The 20045-nt window shown below is 38.7% G+C and overlaps 1 protein-coding gene across 12 annotated transcripts in view; it reads left to right on the forward strand.

Annotated features, from left to right (window-relative positions):
* Positions 1-20045, forward strand: part of AKAP6 (A-kinase anchoring protein 6) — a 554746-nt gene that overhangs the window by 180385 nt on the left and 354316 nt on the right. For all 12 annotated transcript variants that reach the window (XM_042942947.1, XM_042942939.1, XM_042942943.1 and 9 more), the window contains one exon: positions 592-949. In XM_042942947.1, coding sequence (XP_042798881.1) covers positions 626-949 — 324 coding nt within the window. In that variant the 5' untranslated portion in view covers positions 592-625. The remainder of the gene's footprint in view (positions 1-591; positions 950-20045) is intronic.

Consider the following 20045-nt stretch of genomic DNA (forward strand, 5'->3'; position numbering starts at 1 on the left):
ATACAGTAGCTCCTTGTTATCCTGTGGGATCCATGTTCCTACCACCTTGCTCTATCATCCTCTACTGCCATACCCAAATGCATCTCCTGGTCAGAGACAAAAACTGGAACTCTAGTCATCAAGTCCACATTATAGGCTAGAGGCAGGGGGAGAAGCAGAAGGGCAGAAAGGAGGCCCCTCCTAAATTAAGTCAGGTCCTTTTAAGCAGCTCTCCCACACATTCACTTACACCTCATTGGTCAGAACTTAGCCACATGGCCATACCTAGCTGTGATGGAGATAGGAGATGTAGTTGTAAATTCTTGGCAGGAATATGCACAGCTGAAAAGCAGGATTTTATTAGTAAGGAATGAGGAGACGATGGATGGTGGGGTAGGCAATACCACATGGTTTTGTGTTCCTATTATACGCCGGGTCTTGGAGCTACTATGTAGAAACTCACAACACCTCCTTCTGTTTTTGCCATGAGCTATGGTTTCTTAATTTAGAAATCTGGCTTAATTTAGAAATCCTGTTTCTTCTGCGAAGTATGATTTCTTTATTTGGCAATCTTGTCTGACTCTTGCTTTCTTCTTTCCTCTTGCCTTTCAGCTGTTTTGGAAAGAAGTAAGGTTTAGACTTCTCCATGTTAACCATGAGCGTGACACTTTCCCCTCTGAGGTCTCAGGACCTGGATCCCATGGCTACTGATGCTTCACCCATGGCCATCAACTTGACACCCACTGTGGAGCAGGGTGAGGGAGAAGAGGCAATGAAGGATATGGATTCTGACCAGCAGTATGAAAAGCCACCCCCATTGCATACAGGGGCTGACTGGAAGATTGTCCTCCATTTACCTGAAATTGAGACCTGGCTCCGGATGACCTCAGAGAGGGTCCGTGACCTAACCTATTCAGTCCAGCAGGACTCAGACAGCAAGCATGTGGATGTGCATCTAGTTCAACTAAAGGTAAGGAAGGTCTCTGGACTTAGGTCCATTCTAGACAGAAGTCTGAAAAAGGCTGTAGCACCTGGCGCCTGAGTTCTGTAACTCGCAATGAGGAAATGTCCAGGAAGAAAAATAGAATACCAGGTTCGATACACATGGGCAGAATTCATTCTTGCCTGATTTCAATTCATGAGTTGGCTCTCTGGAACCAAACTGATCTTAGGGGGTAATGCAGACAGGGGGGAAAAGAGAAGGGCATTTTGGTGCAGTGTCATAGAAATCAATTATGAAGAATAAAAGTATTTTAAAAGGTTTAATAAGCCTCTCACAGGTAAAACATCAAATTGAGCTGTGATTGTGAGTGTGTGTATGTGATTATTATCTTATATTGCAGTTGATGCCACCTTTGTGGCATACAGTGAGTTCTGGCATGATGGGGAGGGGTAGTGTTTGCCTTTTAGAATGAGTCCTTTCATCCAGGTACAATGTGTCATGAAGAACAAAGGTGCTTTTATAACAACTCACTCAATGTTCAGATGTTAAAAAAATGTCTGTGGATTCTAGAGCCCTTGAAAAGCCTGATGTTTGTTAATCATGAAATGGAGGTGCTAGTAAAGAGTGTTATTAATAGAGATTCTGGCCTAGGGACCCCACATTACAGTGGATCTTGTCCTGTCATAGCCACTTATCTCATCCAGGTCCCTGAGGCAGACACACGCTCAGGTTAATGACCAGCAAAGCAAGGCAGATTTGTCATCAATCAGGGCATTGACCCCAAATCCTAATGTAAATTTCTAGTTAGTTAGATGAGATCTTAAGGAGAATTTTTTTACCTAAGCGAATTCATCCCAAATGATCTGAAACCAAAGACCAAACAGATTCCTGGATCTTAACACTTAAAATGGTTTATAGGCTGCAGCCATCAGTGTGAGAAGAGAAGGTGGGTAGTTAAGGTAAGAGAACACGTGCCCCAAAGCCTAGAGCAGAGCTGGCTCAGCCTTTAGGCTGGGTCAATAGATCCTGAGCCCGTCTTCCACATTAGGGAGAGTCCCAGAGAGGAAAGGATGGAACTGGGGGAGAGAGAGAGAAAACAAAAGAAGCCAGAATAGCAAGGTGGCTAGCTGGGCTTCTCCCAGGTTGAGTAGGCTTGGGTGGTTTTCTTTCCACAGGTTTTTTTGGGAATGAGAAAGTGCAAAAAGGATAATAGAAGGCTAGGAACTAGTTTCAGTGTAAGCCTGCCTGTTTCCCCACTGTGTCCATAGGGAATAATTTGTCTCAGTCTTTGAAATATGGTTCCTTTAATCAAAGGAGCAGCTCTCCTTGAGGCTGGAGTGAAATGGAAGTCAGGGGCTTCACCTCATTCCTCCTCTCCTCTGTTGCCTCTAATGCTGCACTTACATGAGACTCCTGTAAGTAAATACAGGGTTGGGGTTGTCAGGCAAGTTGACTGTTGCTCCGCCCAAATCTTGCAGATTTACACAGAAAAATTTAAATCTTAATTTCATGCAGGAATGTAAAGTTTTTATATAATCAGCCAGGGTTAGGGTTAGTGTTTGAGAAATCACCTCTAGGGTGATTTGCTTGTCTTTTTCTCATTGGAACTGTCACCTTCTCACTTTAGTCAAAAAGCATGTAACACCTGCCTCCACCCAGCTCTGTCCCAAGGTGTGGTCTGTCTCCTCTGCTGAAAAAGGAGCCCCAAAAGAGCAGGAATTCAACATAGTAATCACAGAGTAGTTAATCAAAGACTGTTAAAGGGATGAATTGACATTGTCTTATATTAATTTAATTTTAGGGTTTCTATCACTACTTTTTTTTATACTTGTCTCATCAAGTGACTTAACCAACATTTTCTGTTATGTTCTCAAATATTCTGTAATAATAGAGCCCTTTCACACTGAGCCCAAAGTCAACAAACTCTGGTCAGTGAACTGAGACTTAATCTACACAAGTCTCCTAATCTCACATATGGTTAAATTTCCCCTTTATTTGTGTAATATTTCTTTATTCAACGAAGTAAGCACTTTGATGCATTTAAAACAATTTTAAATACATGTCAATTTCTCAGATTCCCACATTGATCCACAGAATAAAGGGGCAACTTGGACATAATGTTTTATATGTGAAAGCACAACAAAACAACCTTGTGGGAGCAGCTCTCATGTAAGGGATATGGCAAAGCAGAGGGGCAGACCCAGCCTGGGCAAGACCAGCCATCTGCTATGGGATGTCCCATTTTGGCTCTTACTGCCTTGGTGAATAATTCATTTTTTTAATTTACCATGAAAAATAACCATCCCAAGGATGGTAATGCCATGGCTTTAAGGACCATCTAGGCACAGATAATTTCTAGATTTATATATCTATCCTAATGTTCTCCCAGGAACCCCATCTGCCTAACTGACATCTCTAATTGTGTCTTTAAGTGAGAATCTCAAACCAGATATGACCATTGAAAAGCTCTTAATCCGTCCTACCCCCATGTCTTTCCAATTTCAGTGGAAGGCACCACACATTGCAAAGCCCAAGTGTGACTCTCCATCCCACCCATCTGTCTTATCAACAAGTCCTATGGATCTGTCTCCAAAATATGACTTAAAGCCATTCACTTTTCCACAACACTACTGTTGTCTCCCTAGACAAGCCACAAGACTGCTTGCCTGGGCTACTTGTGGAGTCTCCTCTACCACCTGCAGTTTATTCTCCACACAGTAGCCAATGGAATCTTTTAAAAATGTAAATCAGGTCATGTTTTTCCCTTGCTTCCTATTGGCTTCTAATAAATCCGAAATCTCTTCCTGTGGCTCTGCACCTGTTTGGTTCTCTGGCCATGTCTCCTGTTACTTTCTCCTTGTTCATAAAGCTCCAGGCACACTGAAATTCCAAAGGATGTTAGGCTTTTTTTAAGTTAGACATCTTGCTTCAGAACTTTTCCTGTTGCCTCTGCCTAGAAACTTTCTTCCTCTGTCTTTGCCTGGTAGAGTCTGGATTCTCATCAAGCAGTCAGGCAGAGGCGCAGCCAAGTTCTAACATCTGGAGGTGCAAGCCTAAGAGAGAGTTAGGCAGGGGTTGGGGTGAGGTGGGGCCTGCACTGTGTTTGATGAAGGGCAAGCACAAAAAAAGGCACTACCTTTACCTTGCTTGTTTTTGTGCCTCACACTCCCTTTCAACATTGCTTGCTCTATGTCTTGTTACCATGGTCTTCTCTGCCATTGTGTGGATGTCTAACTTAAAAAATCAGTTGAAAAGTGCTTTTGGAAAATGCTTAGGATAGGCTAAGCCTATGGTTTGTTTGCTTTGTTTGGTTTTTTAGATTCCCTATATAAGTGAAATCATATGGTATTCTTCTTTCTTTATCTGACTTATTTCACTTAACATAATGTTCTCTAGCTCCACCCATGTTGAGATGGGTGGTAAGATTTCATTCTCTTTTATGGCTGAGTAATATTTCATTGTGTATATATACTGCAGCTTCTTTACCCATTCATCTATTGATGGGCACTTGGGTTGCTTCCATATCTTGGCTATTGTAAACAATGCTGCAATAAAAATAGGGATGTATATATATTTTGAATTAGTGTTTTGTTTCCTTTGCGTATATACCCAGTAGTGGAATTACTGGATTGTATGACATTTCTATTTTTAATTTTTGAGGAAACTTCATACTGTTTTCCATAGTGATTGCACCAATTATATTCCCACCATCAGTGCATAACAGTTTCCTTTTATCCTTACCAATGCTTGTTATTTTTTGTGTTTTTGATTTTAGCCATTCTGACAGATATAAGGTGATATCTCATTGTGGTTTTGATTTGTATTTCCCTGATGGTTTGTGATGTTGAGCATCTTTTCATGTGGCTGTTGGCTCTCTGTGTATCTTCTTTGGAAAAATCTCTGTTCAGGTCCTCTGCCCATTTTTTAATTGGATTATTATTTTTATTATTATTTTGATGGTGAGTGGTATATGTTATTTATATATTTTGGATATTAACCCCTTATCAGATGTATCATTTGCAAATATTTTCTCCCATTTAATACATTGCCTGTTTGTTTTGTTGATGGTTTCCTTTGATGTGCAAAAGCTTGTATTTTGGTGTAGTCCAAATATTTCAATTTTGCTTTTGTTTCCCTTGCCTGAGGAGACATATCCGTAAATATGTTGCTAAGGCCAATGTGCAAGAGATTACTGCCTATGTTTTATTTTAGGAGTTTTATGGTTTCAAGTCTCACATTTAGGTTATTAATCAATTTTGAATCTATTTATTGCTTCAATTTTTATTTATTTATTATTTATTTTTATTTTATTTAAAATTTTAGTTAGTGACCATATAGTGTAGTATTGGTTTCAGGAGTAGGATTCAGTGATTCATCACTTATGTATAACACCCAGTGCTCATCACAAGTGCCTTCCTTAGTACCCATCACCTGTCTTTTGCATATGGTGTAAGAAAGTGGTCCAGTTTTATCTTTTTGCATGTAGCTGTTCAGTTTTCCCAACACCATTTGTTGAAGAGACTGTCTTTTTCCCATTGTATAATCTTGCCTCCTTAGTTGTAGATTATTGACCATATAAGCGTGGGTATATTTCTTGTCTCTCTAGTGTGTTCCATTGATTTATGTGCCTATTTTTGTGCCAGAACCATACTGTTTTGATTACTACAGCTTTGTAGTATATCCTGAAGTATGGCATTGTGATACCTCCAACCATATTCTTCTTTCTCAAGGTTGTTTTGACTATTCAGGATCTTTTGTGGTTCAATACAAATTTTAGGATTATTGTTCTAATTCTGTAAAAAGTAATATTGGTATTTTGACAGCAATTATACTGAATCTATAGATTGCTTTAGGTAATAAGGACATTTTAATGTTAATATATAATGTTATTATATATTATATGTCACTTTCTCAAGGAAGCCATTCCTGACCCCTATTCTAAAACATCCATCTTCTTTCCCAGCAATTATCTAGTCCATTATTCAGCTTATTTATTTATTTAGTAGCGATCACTAGCTGCAATTATCTTATTTATTTGTTTACTTATTTGCATTAGCCCCAACGACCTCAAATGTCTAATTCTCCACTTTATCCCTGTTGCCTAGGACAAGAGCCAAGCACTTGAGGGGGGCTCAGTTCACATTTGTGGTTGAGTCCAAGTTTGTATGGTTAGTGCCTTCTCTCCCCATAGATAGGCTTGCCCTGGAAGTTCACACAAGGAAGGCTGTTTGTCAGGGGTTGAATTAGGATGGAGGCATTGGATGAATCAAGGCTCAAGTACATTTGGGGTATTACTTTCTCATCATAGAGAATCTGAGTGGCTCAGAAGTCTTGGCGATCGTTCCTAAGAAAGTCTTCATGGAAGAGTCTAGGTGGCTTCTTTCTGTAAGTAACTATGCCTGGTCCTTCTCCCCCTCCTCACTTTTCTGTTTGACTCCTTCTTTGGTAATGATTTTAGTCAATAAGCATATGCTTAGGTCTTTTGGACTCAAATCCACTCTTTTTCTTTAAAGGTAATTTTGCTTATCTTCTGGTCATTATGTTGATCTCAAAGTTTATTTATCAGAAACTGTATTTATATCAACCTTACTTCCAAGTTCTTAGGGGAAGTTTTATTGTAACCCCCAGGATGAACTACAAAGCACTATTATGAAGTTCCCATGTTGGCAGGTGGAGAAGTGATTGTTTTAGAGAGTGAATAAAAACATCTAACCTTAAGACTAAAATATGGAAACAATGCAATATATTATACTGTGTAGTTTTCCCATTATTTTTAAGCTGAAAATATAATCCACATATCTTACTTCTTAGCTTCCAGATATTCTTTAGTTAAGAAGTATGAGAAACCAACTGAACCATTTTTAGAAACTTTCCCCTCTCCTCCCTCTCTTCTTTTGGATTCTGAGGCTGTGCTGTGTAGGAAAACCAGACTAAGAACCTCACAAGATTTTGACTTTAACTGAGACTTCTTGTCTGGATGAATGTATTTGGGTGCTAAACAGGCAAATTCAGCACCCCTGCTTCCTGATTAACAGTCTTCTTAGGGAAAATATTATTTGTATTCCTGGAAACATGACAGGGAAGAGGTAAAGCTTAGTCTAGCTAGCATAGGGTAAATTATGTGCCTACATGACAAATAGAAGTCTTGACGTGACATAGCTGGAATCAGCTCCTCCAAACAACCTACTTTAGATAAATTGTGCTCTCAGCCACCTCCAAATGAATTTTGTGTCTGTTTCTTGGATTTGGGCCTGGTTCTCAAAGTTAGAACATTAAACAGAGACTCTGTTTACAAGATGTTCTGACTGGGCTGTATCCAGACTGAGATGTGCCTGATATCTGGAGTTGAGCCAGATACCCAGTGACTCACGTGGGGTCTGGAGGGCTTGCTGGAAAAAAAAAGCTTGAATTCTCTCTGTAGCTGAAGTTGGCACATCAGATGGGCCTGATGGACTGAAAGTGATGGAGGTCCTAGGATGAGGGAGCTCTTAGGAGAGAATTCACCCTCATCATGGGGCCAGGGGTCTGTCCTAGTGCAGGAGGGAGCATAGGGAGGGGGGTGGTAGTTTGTGGTAAAGTGTGTTTCTGACTCTTGGATCCATCCTGAGCAGCCAGCCAGGCGGCGTGAGGACCCAGGGAAGGGAAGAGGTTGTGGAGGTGACTTGGAGGACCTGCGTCAGCTGACTCTCTGCCTGAAATTCTTCCCTCCTCTTGTACAGCAGGTGTAGAGGAAGGAGTGTTCTCTTTCTCCCACTACTGGAGCATAATTAGCTGAAGTCTGCTGGAGGTGGCAGAGGTTGTTTCAGAGTGGCAGCTGTGAAGTGCTGGGTCTGCTGGCCATGACTGAGCAGCAGCCAGGGTTGATTCTTGGGCACATCTAAAATATGCCCTAGGATTCTCAGAAATTCTTCATAAAGGGAACCCTGAATGAAACTAAAGTTCTGACATTAACAGTTTGGAGCTTGAAGGATTCTGATCTTAATGTTAATATGACCAACTTGAAATGTACGTTAAAATGGCAATCCCAAAAGCATATTCCAAATTCCAGGAAACTAGAAAATAGAGCTGAGTTTTCTGTTGGTAGGTATAAAGATATTACTTTGTTTTGACTTCCCCAAGCCCAGATTTGTGGCTGGAATTTCTTATATGGTTGATGTGAATTCCTCGGAGGGTATTTTCCCAGGAAAGCTGGATGTTCATTGTCTAGTGTTTTGGGAGTGTGGCTTCAGTATGGTGCTTATCAGTGGACAAGTTTTTCCTATGGTTAGTGCCTAGATTATGAAAAAGTGTTTGGTGTCATTGACCAATAAAAATGGATGAAATAAAAAGAGTGTTTAATGTTTGAAAAGCTAAGTTTAGATATTCGGGACACCTGATTATGTGGAAAATTCATCTCAATCTTGGAATAAATATCTCCCCACTTCCCTGCTCACACATCCAATGCTAGAAAACTGGCTGTGTGCTAAATAAATACTTTTTGCTTGTTGACTGGTTAATATCTTTTCATCATGATTTTGGGAGAGGATCTAAAAGTCTCAGATCTAGCACATGTTTCCTACTACAAGTCAGTATTCTTGGTTAAGATTTAGGAAGGGCAACATGGAAAAATTAACATTGGTAGCTTCTGACACATACTACTATGGAAAATTTTCGAGTATATATGAGCCTTACTCACATACACTAATGTATTTAGAGCTCAGGATGGGAACATTAATTGTCAAGGTGGCCCAATAAGTCTACCAGATTTCCCAGCTGTGTAATTAAAAAAAATTTTTTTTTAGTATTTATTTTTGAGAGAGAAAGAGACAGAGCACGAGCAAGGGAGGAGCAGAGAGAGAGGGAGACACAGAATCTGAAGCAGGCTCCTGGCTCTGAGCTGTCAGCACAGAGCTTGACAAGGGGCTCAAACCCACGAACTGTGAGATCATGACCTGAGCTGATGTCAGACGCTTAACTGACTGAGCCACCCAGGCGACCCCCAGCTGCATGATTTTTAATTAGCAATAGTAGCATGGAAAATGAGGATTATTATAGACTTCATAATTTGAAAGAAACCATGAAAACAGAGTTTAGAGAGAGGTAATAAATACCATAAAAGGATTTGAAAGTGAGACCAGTGAGAAAAGTCTGAAGAAACACATTATTTTGATTAGAGAAGTCTTACTGGGATTTGTTACTTAAAAAAAAGGGGGGTTTAAAATACTGTTGGTATGGTACAGTCTTCCAGTTATGGAATGAATAAGTCATGGGAATGAAAGGTACAGCATAGGGAATATAGTCAATGGTATTATAATAGCATCACATGGTAACAGATGGTAGCTACACTCATGATAAGCATAGCATAACACAGAGAGATGCTGAATCACTGTTTCATACACTTGAAACTAATGTCGCATTGTATGTCAACTATACTTCAATTAAAAAAATAAAATAAAATAATTCCAGGATGAACTATCACTGAGCAACACTACTTATCAGCTTTCACTTATCACCTAACTCAGCGGATTAGGTGTTTGTAGGAGCAGTGCACCAGAGGCAAGATATTAGTTAACTGTCTTTCCTTGCCTAGAGAGTTTTCAGTTCAGTAGCATTCACTGAATGGCTGATATGAACCAGGAGTTTTTATTTACAATATTTTATTTAATCCTTACCATACTCCCCTATCATGTATGAAGAAGTTGAGTCTTAGAAAGGTTAGAAGCTGATCAGCTTGGGAATCAAACCATGCTCAAGAAAAGCCAAACCATACTCAAAAAGATTCTTAAGTTGAATATTCTTTCTACTTTAGTGCAGTGGTCTCATACCCTTCTACATTGTGAGAAATTTTGGTGGCTATAAAGTATAGGGCAATAAGTTCTGGCTTTCTTGTATTAGATGTTTAAGATGAATGGATTTGAGAGTGGGGGCTCATTGTTTTTCGTCTTCTTTTTTTTTAATTAAGAAGAAGATCTAAACTATGGGTATTTTAATTCATCACCAGCAGGAATGTGAGGGTTTTGAAGTGGGATGTAAATGAAATCCTGGGGTCCCTTTGAGTTAGGGGTGTTCACAGCTACCCAGAACTAGGGAGAGAACTTGTTTCTTTTGTTTCTTTTCATTATTTTCCGCTACTTTTCCCACTCTGCCGCCTTCAAAATGTTATATCCCAAAGAGGTAAACATGTGATCTAACTAAAGTGAAATGATTCCAAGCTGTGAATTACTAGTATTCTAGCATGGAAGTGGGTGGAACAAGCGATAGACATCTTTAATGAGAAATGTTAAGAAATCAATTGATTTCCAGGTATGGCATGCATAGAGACAGTGTTTCTTATCGTTGGCCACACAGTAGAATCTCTTTGGAAGCTTAAAAAACAAACAAACAAACAAACCCATTTACCAGGCCATGTCCAGACAGATACATTAGAATCTGGGTTTAGACCTAGGCATGAGTCATTTTAAAGACTTCTCAGGTGATTCCAGTACAAGCTAGAGCTGATGACCCTTGGAAGATGATTTTGAGCAAAGGGCTCTTGGATTCATTTCTCTTGATCAATGCATTTGATCCCTTTCCTCCCCCACATGCCACCCCCCCCCCAAAAAAAAAAAAAACCAGAGATTCAGAGTAACTGATTTAGGAGCAAAGACTCCTACATGACTTTTTTGAGGTCAAGTGACCTCATAAAGTCAGTAAAAACAGTGATAGGGAAAGGAATAAATCCATGCCAGATACCAGCCTGTATGTTTTAAAAGTATCAATGTTATTCTCTTAAAATTCTTATAAACAAAAGAAAAACCAAATCCAAATAGAGTAAATATTTCTCTCTCATTTAATTCATATAACTTTTTGAATTAGAAATTATTTTATAGGGAAGTCCAGGCACAGGGCTGCCCACCTATAGTTGTACAGGCTATGTATAAATGGCACCTTTTTTTTGAAGTTGTGCAGTCTACCACATGCACAGCTTTCCATGGGTGCCTTGTATAAGCAGGGGAGATTGCCTGAGCAAAGAGTGCTTTGAATATGAAAGACCGAAGGGCTTCTTTTCCCTGGAGCCAAGGAATGATGAATGACACATATTATTGAAGTTAGTGGAGACACATTTTGAAGGACCATAAATACTTTGAATGCCTCAGAGGAGTCTGGACTTGATCTAGTAGTCATAAAAACATCTACAAAGGAATAAATGGTAAAAACCTATGTCTTACAATGAGATTACGGGTATGTGCAGGGTGCTCTGGAAAGGGGAGAGATGTGACACAGCTATAAGATTGTTTGGTAAATGACAAAGGGTGGTGAAAGTGGGAAGCAAGAAAAAGTCCATCAGACCAGGTGGCTGATGCAAGCCCAGAGAGGCCACTTGGGAGTCAGAGGCGACTGGTACTCTGCCACTGAATTTGCCCTCATCAGGCTCAAATTGAACTGCTATGTCTATTGTCACTTTATGTTAGGGCTGAGGGCTGTATTTCTTTGTATTAATGTGAATAGAATAGAAAGGAACAGAATAGAAATCTCTCTGGTGTTCGTTTTAGCAGTGTGACTGTTATTAGTGGGCTTTTTAGAGTAGCTGCTTCCATTGTTCTATGATAACTTAATGCACCAATTTTCTTCATTATTTGAATGCAGCAAATCTGCCAAATACATCATTAACTGGAAAAGGAATATATGAAATGAAAGTGAAAAGTGATCTGTTCCTCTCCTGAGGAAGAGGGAATGAGTATAATAGCTGCTAGAGAATTGGTTCACAAGGAGGGAAACTGACCTTAGGCAAATTATGAAGAAAGTCTTCAGAGATGCCTGGGTGGTTCAGTCAGTTAAGCATCCCACTCTTGATTTTGGTTCAGGTCACGATCTCACAATTTGTGAGTTCGAGCCCCGCATCGAGCTCCACACTGACAGTGCGGAGCCTGCTTGGGATTCTGTCTGTCTCTCTCTCTACCCCTCCCATGCTCGCTCTCTCTCTCTCTCTCTCTCAAAATAAATAAACATTTTAAAAGATCTTATATAAAAAAAGAAAGTCTTCAGTGCTTTCTTGCAGTTTCCTCTCTTCTAGAAACCGAATTTCTGTCAAAATACCCTATAAAGTAATTCAAACTACAGTGTTAACAGTGGCTGCAGCTCAAACTTTTTCTTTTGCAGTGGGAATATTATCACACTGGCCAAAGGCATCCACCTCTGTCTGTAATTGTGGGAGTCAGGCGTTAGTGACAAGGTGGAGACAGAGTTCTTCAAATAACACCACATAGGAGACTACCTCCTTTTTGCATGGTCTATGCCCCCATCTTGGAAATAACTAGGAATTAAATGTTGTTTGAAAAAATACTATAGGGGTGCCTGGGTAGCTCAGTCTGTTAAGTGTCCAACTCTTGATTTTGGTCCAGGTCATGATCTCACAGCTCTTGAGTTTGAGCCCCACATTGGGCTCTGCACTGACAGCGCAGAGACTGCTTGGGATTCTCTCTCTCCCTTTCTCTCTGGGCTTCCCTTGCTTGCATTTGTGTGCAGTCTCTCTCAAAATAAATAAACTTAAAAAAAAAAGAAAAAGTATTTTAACTGCAATGTTTACCTGCCTTAGCTTTCAGGTGCCCTCCTAGATAAAGTCCAAATGCCTGGGCATGGCTCATAAGTTCCTTCACAGTCTGGACCCAGCTGGCCCACTGTGTCTTCTGACATTTCCTTTCCTGCACCTCTAAAAAGTTAAGCCCTTTTAGAAATCCATGTCTTGGAACATGGTTTCTCTTTCCCTGGGAAATCACCTCACTCTTTACCCCAAACTTCTGTCTCTATGAAAATAGCTACACATCCTTTGAATTACAGCTGAAATATTATCTGGGGTGAAGGCAATTTGAAGGTCAATTTGGTCACTCCTTCTGTACTTTCTCCCCTTATTTTCATATGGTACCCACTGTAGCATGGTGGTAGACACAGCCTTCAATCTGAGTTATTAATACTCTAGCCATTATGAGGAATCCTATTTTCTCTTCTTGTCCAAGCTTGATATACAACTTATGTTAGCATAAAATATATTTCCTTTGGATGTTTGGTTCATTGAATGCAAATTGATATACTTAGACCTGTCAATAATTAGCAGGTGTTATGAAGGGAGAGTTAGTTTCCATATCTCTGTTGGAAATCTGAGGGCATGCATGTTTGCATTTCATTTGACCTTTGACAGAACATCCCGGACACTTTGCACTTTAGGGATATGACTTGGGGGGAAGACCCTTACCTCAAAACTCTATTTGCAATTCTAAAAATCATGCGTCAATGAACATTTAAAGGTAAATCATGTTGGTAATAAAAGCTTGGTGTCATTAAAGAATAGTTCCTGTAAGGAGACATTCAAAGTTGAGGTATCTTCAATTCTTTTTTTTTTTTTTTTGTACTATGTTTTGTAGACAAATGTAGGATTTGTATAAGTGGGTGATTTTGTCATTATCATGGCAAAAACTATTAAACAGCATGTAGACTTGATTTGCTGGGTTCTTCTTTAAATATGTGAACTCTAGTAGTTTTCCCTGGGGTGTATATTATCTATCTGTTGGATTCTGGTCTTCTACAATAAGTAATAAGCTAGATAAACCAAAAGGAATCTAACCTCTGCATAATTAATACAGTAGCTGAACATTATTTTATGTGCATATGATTACATGCTTTCCTTTTCATTTTTTCTCTTTTCTGCTTCTTGTGATCTATATGTATCTCTTCTTAATTAGTTATAAACCTGAGGTGTCTATATTTCTCTAAATAGTATTTCTTTTTAAACTTTTATAAATTAAGTTGTAGATAATGTAGAATGTATTCAGTTAGAAAAACCAGTGAATTTTCATGTCAGAACTGGTGGACATTTGTTTTGTTACTGTTGTTTGTTTCAGGTTTTAAAGTTACTGGGCTTAGTTTTTCCTACAGATCTACACACAATTATAATTTTGTCTCCCACAGGACCATAAATAAGAATAAATATTTCATAACTGTTTAACATGGTTATTCTAAACTTCAGCACATCTTTTAAAATGCAATTCCATAAATGTGTTGCAGGTTTCCAGAACAAATTTACTGATGCTTAAAGCACAAGATTTTATAAAGACTATACATTTAATAAAATTTTATGATCTCTGCTTTTATTTTAAAAAGCAAATGTAGTCTATTTTATTTCTCATCAAATTTAAGTTCTTTCATTTCCTTTGGTCTGTTATTGATAGTTTTCTAGATTTTGTAGCCAAAGATAGAAAAAAATGTAAATCATTGTGTTTCCCTTATATCATGATGCCAGCTGGACAGTGCAGCACCAATTCTAGATTCACAGCTACTCTCGTCCACATCAAACTTACATTCAGTGATCTAAGACCTAGCACACAACTCTTCTCTCCACTATAAAACCCTTCTGGTGCTCTCAGCCTGTGCTGCTCAGCCCCTGTTCTCTTGATCCATAATTTAGGGCCAGGGTTTGCTATCTTGCATTCTTATTTGTTTTTTCACATGTTGTTTTCTTTTCTTTCTTTCTTTTTTTTAAAGTTTATTTATTTATTTGGAGAGAGAGGGAGGGACAGAGAGAGAGAATCCCAAGCAGGCTCTGTGCCATTAGCACAGAGCCCAAAGGGGGCCTTGATGCCATGAACCATGAGATCATGACCTGAGCAAAAATCGAGAGCTTGATGCTCAACTGATTGAGCCACCCAGGTGCCCCTCATATGTTGTTTTCTAATTTACTCAAAGAAATCTAAAAGTTTTTTAAGGGAAATTTCTCCCATTTCTTTTGTATAAAATTGCGAACATTTTTGGTCAGCCAGTTGACTAAATCCTCACATTATCCTTTTTAACTTTCCTTTCTGCTCTACATGCAATTAGCATGCCAGGGAAACCATAACTTCCCAAGGATATTTCAGTGAAATAATAAAATATGTTCATAAGCATTTTTAAATTAGTATAATTGTTCACAGAAATTTTGGGGTTAGGGCTTGGTTGAAACAAAGAGAATTTTGTTGGAATTAACTCAGGACAAAATTTGACATTTTTCTTAATAAGAATGGAGTGATGAAGTAACCTTAATTAAGTTCCTTCAAAGACAAGAAACTCCAGTTAATATAACCCAAAGTTTGGGCCAAATTAAATCTCTGAGTCCTTTGCAAGCCTTTTATCAGTTCAGTTCTAATAAATCTCCAGTGTAACACATATTCACGTTTGAGAGGAAGTGGAATTATGAATCTCTCCATCTTGGGCTACTTGTCCAAGCTTAATATACAGCTTAATATTCATTTCCATCCATTCTCCGTCCAAATAAGAGCTGGTATGGAAATGTGCTCCCTCACGACATTCACTTGAATACCTCCTGTAGCGGGAGTTTTGGTTTCAAAGGTTAAAACAGGTGCACTGACATAAATCAGTCACACATCTACCCACACCCTGCTTTTCCTGTAGTAAGGAGAGCAAAGGGGGAGGAACTAGAAATGAAATGCAATGACATCTTGATTAATGATGCCTAGGACCAAAGGTCCTCTCACAAGGGAAGCACAATGTCTATAAATCAGGTGAGGCTGAATGGCTTCTGTTTGTAGTTGGATAACAGTGGTACCTCAATGGCAGCTTCTCTTTGTTTTCAACCGCCTGGAGTAGAACCAAATCCAGTGTCCACGTTCTGACACTAACGTTATGATGCGGCAGTGCTCCCCTGTTCTGGGCTTCCTCATTTGTAAAAAGAGGTAACTACAGGGCTCCTTCCAGTCCTAACATTTTGCAGAATCACCAGGCACACTCTGAGCAAGCTGTAAATCCTGCAAGTCTGTGGCTCTGCTCCCACAATCTCCTCTTTCTGTGTCTGGATCGGGACTCTTGTTTGCTCTTGAAGTTCCTCAAGTCCTTTACTCTGCTAGTAACAATACTAGCCAGTTACCTAGCATTTATGCTTTGCTTTCCTCAGAGTGGTTTGCCTCTCAGTTAATCCTTACAGTAGCACCTGGACCTCTGGTGCAGGACCTGAGGCACAGAGAGGTTAATTGACTTGCCTAAGGTCCTACAGCTAGAAAGTGGTCAAGTGGTAAAGCTAGGAATAGAAGCTGAGTCTTTATAATCCTAAAGTCTGTTAACCATTTGTAGATTAACATTTTCTTTGAAAATATGTTAAAACTATAAACTGTCTTCTCAAGACATTGCACACACATGCCCAAAATATTTTGCATACTATTTCAAGAGACCCTTTGAAACCCATTCGTGGGCACTCCAAGTTAACTCCTCTAGTATAATATATCATACTGCTCTTTCAATTCACTTTTTCTTGATTTCAGAATGGGGAGATTCAGAGAGAGAAGGAGGGAGATGGAAAATGCATAATTGATTCCACCTGGATTCTCATTTGCATTAGTTTTTTTCCACGTGCATGAATGTCAGGGACTTTGGGGGAGGCTCCCATTCCCAGAAAGATAATAGAATAGCAGGGGAGATCTTCACCTTGAAAAATTTGCTTCCCAGACTGCTCTTTCTCTGTCCTCACAAAGGCTTTCTTTCTATAATTATAGATAAAGCATTAAATATACATGTCATTGGGATAAATAATGTATTGGCTTACATTCACATCAAGAATACATACCAGAGGCTTTCTCAAAAAATGTTTTTTGGTGGCGGAGAGGGTTCTGGGCTTGTTTCTGGAGGAGAGGAGATGGAAGGGAGTGGCTTCAGACAGAGGCCTTGCTGGTGAGGGGAGTCTTTGAGTCATATAGCTTCAGGACTGCTAATGTAATTCAAGCAGAAGAAACTCGATTCTGAGCACATGGGGAGTAACTGCTAAGACAGTTGAAGGCATTCTGAAAACAGAGTTGAGGCTGTCTTCTAGAGTTTACAGGGCAAATTGAGATACCCCAGTCCCTTTTCGTGATGGTGGCTCATTTAGTTCAAGCTGCCTCAGAGATTTCAGAAGCATATTGGAAACAATCAAAGCTCGTTGCCTCCTTCGTATCAACCAGCTTAATAATGCTGGAATGGAACTTTCTCAAATCAGTGACAATCCGTTGTCACCACTGCCCTCATGCCTCCTTCCTTCCTTCTGGCCCACTGCTCAGAGTGAGGCAGAGTGGAAAGCCCTTCGAATTTGGAGATGGTGGGCCTGGTTCTGATCTGGTCTCTGCTACCTACTGGAAGTGAGGTTCCAAGCAATTCAGTGATTTCTATGAGCCTTAATTTCCTTAACTATAAATATCTACCTCTGAAGGCTATTATAAAAATTAAGTAAGAACTTCCTTTGGAAGAACTTTGAAACCTCTCAGGTGGTACATAAATGTTAGTAGTTCTGGTTATGATTATTATTTCCCAGTCTAAACACTGCTGACTGCATTTGTGACTGTGGCAGGGTGAATAGGCAAAGTATGTGTGTGTAGATGTGCGTTATGGTTGAAGGAATTATATACATTCCAATTATAATACGCTCTTCTATAATTTGCTTTTTGCCATTAAAACACAATATAGGCTTAAGACCCACAAGGGGCAGGACATATTTAATTTGATATTTTTAGTTAACAGAATGAAATAAAAAAACAAATTTGATTTTATATTATGCTAAAAAATGTTCTACAGTATATTAGCACACTTCCTTCCCAAATTTCAAGCTCATGGTACTGAACATACCTAAATCTTTTTCAGGATTAAAAGTATTGCAGCTTTTGAGGTTATCACTTGGAACATCATTTTTACAAAATAATGTAGATTTAGATGTAGTAAGTGATTTATGCCAAAGTTTTCTACTTCCTTCAATGTCCTTTTTCAGGATTTGTTTTTCTTCTCCTAAAATGTGGAATATGGGGAGGATGCAGTTTTGGCCAATTATGTCTGTAAGAAGGCATCTTTAAATTCCAAATACAGGGACAAAAAGCCTTCTATAAGAATATGTTTACTGTATCTTGTTGATAATAGCATAATGTTAAGAAAAACAGAAATGAGGAAAGGGATGATGTTTTATCTACCTCATAATCCAGTAGTGGAAAAAATAGTTCTCTCAGGGGAAAATGTTGCTTTAGATTTGCAAATAGATTGGAGTCTGGAAATACCTGTGAACAAACAAACATCCTTTCTTTAGCCTTTTGCTAGTTTGCATGATTATCTAAGACTAAATGTTATACTGGCTGGTATATTGCAATCCATTTTGATAACTAATATAGATCTAGATATATGAGAAAATAAGATACTTTGTTGCTGTAGTACATTTTGATGTAATCAATATTTGCAAGGAGAAAACATGAACTTCCTGATCAGTACAAATCCATTCAGTTAGTTGAATAATTTATCATCCTTTCAAAAAAAAAAAAAAATCTGGCCTTACTTTCAGTGCTCCAGCTTCTATTTTCTGCTTCTTTCCATTTATCACTCTTTCTTTCTGGTCTATTCTGCATAACTAGCACAAAGGGCATAGCTTTCTTGGCATAAAAGCTATTTATTTGCTAGTATGTGAACTGGTATCTAGGAAACTTGCCAAATAAGCACAATCACGTTTAGGTGTGGAAAGTATGCTGGTAAAACATAGACTGGGGTCTCATGCTGCAGACATAGCAGCTCCTTAGATAAACCTGTTGTTGAGTTATTTATTTCTGTGTCTTCTAGGCACAGGTGTGATGTTTAAACAAAACATTTTGTATTTTTTCTGATTATAAAGTAACACATAGTCATAAAATCAACATCAGTGTCTATAAAGCTGTCCAGTATGGTAGCATGAGCCACAATGGATATTTAAACTTAAATTCGTTAAAATTAAATAGAAGTAAAAAACAAACAAACAAACAAACAAAAAACAACTCAGTTCTTTAGCCTCACTAGCCACACTTTAAGTGTAGTTAGCAGCAACTGTATTTGATAGCAGCAGACTTTTCCATAATTGCAGAAGTAGTATTGGACCTTGGATTGATGTTTTAACTTGTACTTTATTCACCTCTTTTCTTTAATTCAAGGGTAAGTTGTGTCTGTATTTCCACTTAAGTAACTATAGCTGTATGCTATCACTTTTAATGCTGCATCGTAATCCACTGCCTGGATGTGCCTTAATTTATTTGTCCAGTCTCCTATTGACGGTCATATAGCTTGCTTCTTTTTTTTCTCCATTATAAAAAGTGTTGTGTTTATTACCTTTGAGCATGTATCTTTTTGTAGTTGTCCAAAATATTTAAAATTTCAATTGCTTGGTTAAGGCTATTCACGTTTTACGTTTTGGTACATATTGCAGAGCTGCCCTCCAGACACTGTATCTGTAAACATTCCCTTGGTTAATTGTGAAAGAAGCATTCATATCTACTGGAGCAAGTCACTTCTCTAAGTCACATTTAATTTTTCTATTCAAAATAATACCACTTGCCTCACTAGGTAGTTACTAGGAATGGAATAATATTTGTGAATACTTTAAACAAATAAAAGGAAAAGTGTGCCTGTATGATATTCATATTATTAAAATATCTGTTGATTGTAAATATGGACACCAGGGACCCTTAATCCTCTGCAGTCTAGTTGAACACCCCAAATAAGGAATAAAGGTGGCAGTAGTGGTGGAGAGAACATGCCTTTGAACATTTCATCATGGGAATGGGACCCCTGGCCTCAGAAATATCATTTATTGCTGTACACATATCAGTATGAAGGTAAGATTTTCCATACAGAAACATTTACAGAAGTGGGATAATTTTTATTTTAATGTTAGAAGGGGGTGAAACCTAAGAGATCATCCAATCCTACTCGTCATTCTACAGATGAGAAAGGAGAGGCCCAGAGAAGTTAAATGAGTTCTCAGATTTACACAGTTGACAAGGGCAGGATCTAGGTTAGACCCCAGTCTTCTGATCCTCCAGGCAGAATCCTTTCCTCTACATTCTGCAGCTCTAAATGATGTAGGCAGGAGATAGCAGGGTCTTTGCTGTCCCTCAGATGAAGTTTAAGTCAGTCCTGCAATCCATTTTGATAACTAATATATATCTAGAAATTAATTCTTGAAATAAATGCTTGTATAGGCTAACTGGGCTATTTGAGAGTCAGGCTGCCAAATGCTTGTCAGCAATTTGAAATTCCTGTAGTGATAATAGAACTTTTCAGGCTCTGTAAGCCAAATTACGAATAAAATCTGTCCCATGAATGGCATCTAACTTAGCACTGCTTAGAAACAAATTGAGGAAGCTCTGAG

The sequence above is a fragment of the Panthera leo genome, chromosome B3 (genome assembly GCF_018350215.1).
Source record: "Panthera leo isolate Ple1 chromosome B3, P.leo_Ple1_pat1.1, whole genome shotgun sequence".
Classification (NCBI taxonomy): Eukaryota; Metazoa; Chordata; class Mammalia; order Carnivora; family Felidae; genus Panthera; species Panthera leo.